The sequence below is a fragment of the Homalodisca vitripennis genome, unplaced genomic scaffold (assembly GCF_021130785.1).
Source record: "Homalodisca vitripennis isolate AUS2020 unplaced genomic scaffold, UT_GWSS_2.1 ScUCBcl_527;HRSCAF=2752, whole genome shotgun sequence".
NCBI lineage: Eukaryota > Metazoa > Arthropoda > Insecta > Hemiptera > Cicadellidae > Homalodisca > Homalodisca vitripennis.
The window spans coordinates 85,939-94,069 of record NW_025776649.1 but is presented as its reverse complement, the minus strand read 5'-3'; the positions used below and the strand labels follow the sequence as shown (position 1 = coordinate 94,069).

The 8,131-nt window shown below is 35.9% G+C and overlaps 1 protein-coding gene across 1 annotated transcript; it reads right to left on the bottom strand.

Annotated features, from left to right (window-relative positions):
• Positions 1 to 210: 210 nt before the first annotated feature.
• Positions 211 to 4,216, bottom strand: LOC124370814. The gene is made up of 3 exons (XM_046829111.1): positions 4,081 to 4,216; positions 3,726 to 3,912; positions 211 to 333 (listed from the first exon to the last, which is right to left on the bottom strand). The coding sequence occupies exons 1-3, from the start codon at positions 4,182 to 4,184 to the stop codon at positions 211 to 213; spliced, it is 414 nt and encodes a 137-aa protein (XP_046685067.1). The 5' UTR covers positions 4,185 to 4,216.
• Between the last annotated feature and the right edge of the window lie 3,915 nt (positions 4,217 to 8,131).

The window sequence follows — 8,131 nt, the reverse complement described above, 5'->3', positions numbered from 1 at the left end:
TCTGTATCCTCTTCCCCAAGGGTCCGAGTACACCTCCTGGCAGAGCTCACGCCAGAATCGCGACTTGCTCAGACGGATTGCTGCACTGAGAGCTTTCTTAGCAGCTTTATCCTCAGCCGACCTAGTTATAGCTTCAGACCGGTTTCGAGATCGCTGCGCTCTAAGTCTGCACATTAGTGCATTTCTCCTGAGCTCCCCGATATCGTTCGTCTACCAGAAGGCTTGGCGACGGCCCCGGTAGGATCGTTTCCGAGGCTTTGACGAATCACAAGCGTTTTCTATCAGCTTCATGGAAGAGTCGATATTAGACACAACCTCAGCTGTTGCCGTGGACTCGGAAACACCGGGACACCAGCCTCGATACTAAGATCTAGCTGCTCGACGAGTTTTCCCCTGTCCAGCTCAGCCAGAATCCAGCCAAGAGGTATTCGCTCGTCGCGGCAACCGATTATCGATAAGATGGAACGCGATGAACTCGTGGTCACTAGCAGTGTACGCGTCCATCACTCGCCATTCCGCTACTAAAGAGTACAAATCGGCCGGTACCAGCGTAATATCTGGCATTGACTCACCGAGAGTGCTTTGGAAGGCCGACCGCCTTGTCCCTCAATTCACGACTTCCGAATCGAGTCACCAGACCATCTCCAAAATATGTCTTCCCCTCACGTTAGTCACGAGCATACCCCATTCGACCGCACGGGCGTTGAAGTCACCCGTCACTATACCACGCCCAGGGACGTTTCGGAGACTGTCTTCCAGCGCTTCCAAACTTTCCAGATACTCTCGCGCGGAGTAATTTGGGGAGAGGTACACACTGTAAATGGTAAGTCTGTTCAACTTAACGAAGGCACAACCGTCACCGGAACCATTACTCACGGTGTATGCTAGTTGAAAATTGTTAAAATGACTTAATACATTGAGTTTGGTTGTAGAAAATCAATAAATATAAAAAAAAATTTGCCGAATTTATAACAGAAATGTGGTCTATAATTGTTAAATTATTCAATTAGTTTCCTAAATGAACACCAGATCTATTCTACAGAACATTAAATAAGAGAAGAGGAACTTAAGTTATGCAGTAATGGAAACGCCTGATTAGGTTCCAATATAACTTAAAAAATTCCATTTTTTACTGTAATTAATTGCAAATAATAATATATTTTTCATAAAAAATTAATTAAAGAGTCGCTTTGTAGAATAATGCGTCGAGCCGAACTGCTAAATCGAGAGAGAAAATTGCTGGATTAATCTTCTTTAATAATGCTCTAAGTAACAAATATTTAAATTGAATAAGAGTATTATTAAATCATATAATTAACCTAAGAAAACTATTTTTTATTTATTAGATATTCTTAATTACTGATTATGATTTATATATATCCGTTTACTTTCGGTTTAACCATTAAATTTATTCAATGTTATCAAACATCCGATATAGAAAATCCACCAAAATGATAAACAGGTATGAAAAAGAACTGATAAATTGTTGAAAGTTGAAGGTTGTTAAACTTTTTTCGGATTTCATTCATCCGTAACTTAGTGTATACAGTTTTCTTAAACAACTTTTGCTGTCTTTTTAATCTTCAACTTATGAAAACGATAACTCTCATAAGAGAAAATGTCACAACATGTTTTAGAACAGCCACATAGTAAGCTTGTTTTTACTAAATTGTAATATCTTGATTTTACAAGGAGCTACTGTTTGATTTCTCTACAAATAGTATATTGCGACACCTGCAGTAATGTATTCTCTTCCTTTTTAAGACTTCCAATAATCCAAGCTAAAATAAGTACATAGATTACTTTAATTATACATAGGAAGAAGTATTTTGTACATTATAACCTCCAATACATGCCAATGTTTAGAATGGTTAAAAATACTATTTTGGGGTTTCACTAAGGATGGCATTACTTCTAATCCCTATAAATCTTATTGTAAACGGCCAGTTTGTCATTAAGTAGAAGTGGTCTCTTTGTACAAGGGTATGCAAAATCACGGAATTGTTGTCATGAATAATAATATCTCCATAGTCTCGGCATTTTAGAGATAATCGGCTTTGTAGATTATGTAGAGAACCTAAGGAAATATATTATATACCTGCTTCTATTTCACTATGTTGTGATAGTAAAGGGTGTTTTATCACTGGCATTCTGGTCGTGTTTTGAACATTCCTTAGAGGCTCTGCTTGAATGCTCTCACATGTTTTTGAGACTCCTGAAGTTGAAATGGGTTTGCCTTTTGTTTCTCAATGCTTCAAAGCAGAAAAAATCGGCCGACCTTTTAAAGACTAAGAAGAAAAAAGAGACTTTATTATATAATGCTCCATTTCTATAAAATATTTTTACTTCGATCTCGATTTTCCCCACAGTTAGACAACGTAGATGAAGAGTGCCTCATTCTACGTATTCTCCAGAAAAATTAAACATTCCCTGCTCTACAAATGATCCGCAAATTTATGGGAACATCTACCACTCAACCTCAAAAATAACTGTAACTGACTTTATCAAAGTGTATATTTGGTTTTCACTCTGAATACATAAGTAATCTTCACCCTAAGGCTACGGCCACACTCACCGTTTTTGTCGCTGCGTCAGAATCGCATGCGACGATGACGTTGCGTCAGAATCGCAGACATGGGCCACACTCGCCGTCAAAAACGCAGATCTCAGTGGCAAAGATGTCGTCTCTAAGTGAAGCAGACTTATTACTAGTGTTAGCTGTTAGATCTTATTTGAAAAAGAAAAGAAAGAGAAGATTTGGTATTCATCCAATGAACACAGTGCGTTTGAGCCAAGGCCAGTTTTATACATTAATGAGTTTTTTGCGTAATGATAATGAAAAGTTCTTCTCTTATTTTCGAATGAGTGCCACATCGTTTGATGAACTATTAGCTCTAGTGAGAGATGATCTGTCAAAACAAGACACCAGACTACGTCTGAGTATACCAGCAGAGGAACGCTTAGCTGTAACTTTGAGGTACGTAACAAAATGTGACAATTACTCTGATATTATAATAACATTTGACAAAATATATTAAATGCTTCAACGTTATCAATTATTCCACGTTCCTACTTTATATTGAAATGGAAAAGGAAAATTTAAGGAGGCGAAGTTCAGTCGTCTCTACCACTTAACCTCAGAACAAATTTCATGTTATTATAATTTTAAATCCATTACTTTAATAGTTATTTGTAATAGATTATAATTGTATTTGTTGTTGTAGGTAAATGAGATAGCAAAATATCAAATCAAACAAGTAATATTTGTAATGCAAGAGGTTATGTAATCTTACATTTAAATAATGCAGTAAAAATAATTAACACTTTTGCAATGAAGGTGTCCAGTCCAATTACAATTCTTCAAAAACACTAAACACATCCGAATTATTGTTACTAAGCGATTCAGAGGGTGTAGGGGACTGAATGTTAGCCTGGCGCTCTCTTGGAGAAGCATCCGTCCAATTAGGGTAGTTATATTGGGGATGATTAGGGACGTTTGGTAGCTGCTGCCACTGGTGACTTGAGTGGGCAAAAAATACAGGGGGAGGGTTATAGCGTTCTACTGCCAAGGCTTGCTGCATAACTTCCGTAAATTTCATCCGAACTCACAATTTTTTGTCAACAGGAATGTTTTTTAACATAGGCAAAAAGGATAGTAGAAAGTGCTTATCAGCTTCTTCTTCTTCATCCGTTGGCTTGCTTGCATTTGTCAAATGTTTAAGTACGGCCATTTCAAAGGGAGTCTGTCGATATTTTTTGTTGATACGGTTAGGCGCTCCTTGGTTGGGCGCTACTTGGTTAGGTGTTGCTGGTTCTGAAGCAACTACCTCAGTCAAATCTTCGTTGTTTTCTTCAGTAGCCGCATTTTCGTTTCCAATGTCGGGTTGCTCATCAGGAACATTGGTGGTTGTCCTGCAAGAAAATAGCTCTTCACCATTGAGTTCAGGATAAAAGTTAAACTCTCAAATTTTTTACCTACAACAAGTTAAACCTGTTAAAAAAAACAAGTTGAAAAAGGTTAGGTTAGGTTAGGTTAGGTTAGGTTAACAGATTTGCTAATATTTTCTTATTAATTCTTACCTCCTGTCAGTGTTGTTCGCAGTGAGGAACAGCAGTTGATCGAAGTACACATACTTTTTCTTCTTCTTTTGGCTACTGCCACTAGGTAATTTCAAGTTTTTCATCTCCCTCGCAAAACAATCTCGTAGTGATCTCCATTTTTTTTGGCAATTCCTTTACTGTAATAAAGACAGTTTATGCAATTATATACTTTATCAAGGATACATGTTAGTAATGTAAATTACATTAACCAACCAGAAAAGTCCAAAAAGTTAGATTTGTTTCGTTTCAGGTGGGGGGGGGGTTGGGTTTTATGTTCAAGTCCCCAATAATAAACTTGAACAACTAACACAGTGTCTTATTACTGTGAGATAAAATATATATCTACAGATTTTGTTATTTGTTTCAGGTTTATTGCTACAGGAAACACGTTCAGATCTCTCGCGTTTGAATACCGAATTGGTAGATCGACTATAAGTAAACTCATCAGAGAAACTTGCACGGTTTTATGGGCTACTATGAAAGAAAAGTTTATGAAACTGCCAAATACCGAAGAATGGGAAGAAATTGCCAATGGCTTCAATACTCGTGCAAATTTTCCAAACTGCATGGGAGCCTTGGACGGAAAACATATCCGAATAGTGAATCCTCAAGGAAGTGGCTCGGAGTATTTCAACTACAAACAATTTTTTTCTGTTGTGTTGCTTGCTTTGGTTGATTCAAACTATTGTTTTACTGCAATTGATATTGGTAGTTACGGAAAAAATAGTGATTCTAATATTTTTAGACAGTCTGCCTTGCACAATCTGCTAGTTAAGGGAAAACTTAGTATACCAAATGATCAAAGATTGCCTGATTCTGAAGATGACACCCCAATGCCTTTCGTCATTGTAGCAGATGAAGCTTTCTCAATGACTCAACATGTTCTTAGGCCATATGCTAAAAGAAATCTAACCACACAAAAAATATTGTTTAACTATCGGCTTTCACGAGCTCGTCGATTTGTTGAATGCACTTTCGGTTTACTTGCTAACAAATGGCGAGTTTTTCATGGTGCTATTTGTTTGGACTCAGAATTTGTTGTAGAGGTTGTTCAAGCCGCATGCGTTTTACACAACTTTGTACGTGTAAGAGACGGTTTTCAGTTTGAAGACACCCTGTCTTGTCCTTTAGAAGACATACCCGTGTTGGGCACTGGCGGCGCCCCTTTGACTGCAAAAGCAATCCGCGATAGATTCGCCAATTATTTCACATCCCCCGCTGGAAGCGTTCCTTGGCAATTTGACATGATTTAAATAACTTACTCTTAAGTATGCCATTAATAATATAGGAAAGTTTTGTAAATGAGCTTGATAAAAGTGTACATTACTGCTTTATAAACTGAAACTCCCTTAGATATGAACACATCATATTTATATTATTTTTTATTTATAATATTCAATGCTGTTCAGTTTCATGTAATGTGTGCATAACATTGATAGTTTTAGTAATTGTTGTGCTAAAATTATAGTAATTTCTGTAAAACCTTACAGTCCTACATTTTATTTTGTACGCTACAGGGAGCGATTACGATTTTTCACGGAAGACTGGAGTAAATTTTTTTAAGCAGTTAAATATTCTCTCTACTTGCACAATTACTGGAAAATGTGGTTAGGTTAGTTTTCTCAGTCATTGCTTATTTTTTGTAAATGGTCTTGTTTTTATGAAAATAAATTCATTATTATTTCAAGTACTAAAATTTTACTCACCTTCTTTATTTTTTTCCTCATTAGTCATCTGCTCCCAGTTCGAAAGCACTATCCAGGCCACCTCAATCCATAGCTTAGATTTTAAATCACGGTTACTGTAGTCCTTTAATTTAAGATCCCAAAGTGGAGGACTGATGCTCACCTCGTTAATAAATAGTTCGGTGTCAAACATTTTAACTAATAGAATTATTACAACAAAGAAGACACTTGTCAAAGAGGTCACAAATAGAGTGAGGTGACTGAAATGGTATAGGAAGTAAGAAGAGTGGGGAGGGACAAGTTGCGACAGGAACGGCGAGTGTGGCCACCTTCATTTGATAACATAAGCTGCGTTTTCGTCGCAGCGACCGAAAAACGCTACATGTTGCGTTCGAATCGCTGCCGTCGTCGCAGGACGGCCAGTGTGGCCGGCTCCCATTTAACTCCATTCTAAACAGAGATTCTCCTATCGTTGCGATTCTGACGCAGCGACAAAAACGGTGAGTGTGGCCGTAGCCTAAAAGGTAATGCCCAGAGAGATTTTGACAATGCAACCATTCCAAAATACCATTATAAAAGTATATCATAGTGAATAACTTATGACTATATGGTTTCTCTATATAATGTTTACAAAGTTTACAAAATATCTTTAATCAGTAAACATGCAAGTTTTACAAGATACATCCCATGCACCACTAAAACGAGCGCGTGCGGGAACTCGTTTGTGTTTTAAAATTATGCTTTTTACAGATTTGCAGTGTTACAGTCCCAGCTATTTTTAACTTATAATTACTTTAGGCACTTCTTAACCTAAGTTGTTTTAGAAACAATTACAAGAATTCTTCAAGTTAGCCCATGTGTGTATGGGAGTTCAGACAAGAAGAAATTAATTTCTTTTTATTAGAAAAGGCGCCAAAAGATAAATGAATGAGAAACCCATATGATATATAATAAACAGTTTCCATTCAAACAATATTTCATATCCATAGAAACAACAAAGATCCAATATTTTAATGTTTTTGATCATTAAATAACATTACGAGTATGTTTCAGCATTTCCAACGTCGTTCAACTAGCAGCCCGTCAGATAATCATCACATGTAGTACAATGTGATGGTCAGAAGCTGGACGAGGACCAGGACTTACAAGGATGAGTTACTTCTATTATTGAGTAATCACAAATTCTCCTAATAATGGCTCTTGATACCCAAAGCAATTTACACTTTAGTTTTATTGACTATTATATACAACACAAAACTTATAAAAAGTTTATATAAAACGATTACCTGATTCCTAAGCAAACATAAGTTTCAAATGTAATGTATTATTTTGTTTAAATTCCTTTTATTTTTCAAAGACTTTCCCTGATTTTCTTTATAGAAAGATACAAAACTTGTGTTTGGACCGTTTTAATCCTCTCTGTACCCTAAGCGTGCAGGGAGAATTGGGTTGAATCACTTTCCAAATTCTGAGCGTCACACCAGTTTTGAACTGCTTTCCATAGTTGATGACAAATATTTAATATTTTATGAGAATAATGTTCTAACGTACGTCTTCGTGCAACTTTTTGGACTTTTTTTGTTAGGCTACATATTATTTTTAGTTTAATTTAGTGTACGTTATCTGAGTAACATTAGTAATACACAACTACACCACGTTTGATGTCTAAAACGTAAACATTAACCTGAGCACGCATCGAAAGTACAAGAGATAAGGCATGGCAAATTAAAATTATGCAGCAATAAAACATCTTAATTGGATTTAATTTCCATCTCCTAATAGTATTCTTGCTATCACTAATAATAATCTAACTTCTGTGTCGGGGTAAACTAGAATAAATAATTCGTATACAAATGCGTCTGCTGAACTTGTTAATTGAAAGGACACCCTCGTAAAGTACAGCTTTACCAGTATGACTCCAGTACACAACTTCTTTATAATTTTTATTTCTTAACAGTATCAATAAATTTTAGAACTTTCCAGCGAGTTGGTACTTTAATTCGTTTATTATATATTATAATTCGCCTATTACTCGTTTTAGTTCTGAGACTAACATTTTAATCACATCAGAAAATAAAGCACGTCTTAATAGTCAGAACAATTTTTATTAAATCTAAACCTTTTAGTACGTGTAATTCCGTTTGTTTTGTTAGTTTTAAATCCTTGAAGCAATAGAGTTCAACAAAATGGCTATTTTGATTATTTTTTTTACTAAATCAAACCATAAAAACTGCTCTGATTTCTTTGTTATCTAATAATGAAAACAATCCTCATAATTTTTTTATTCTAATTGAACTTTTAAACGATGAACAATCGGTAAATTTAATATAATTTTTACCAAGGAA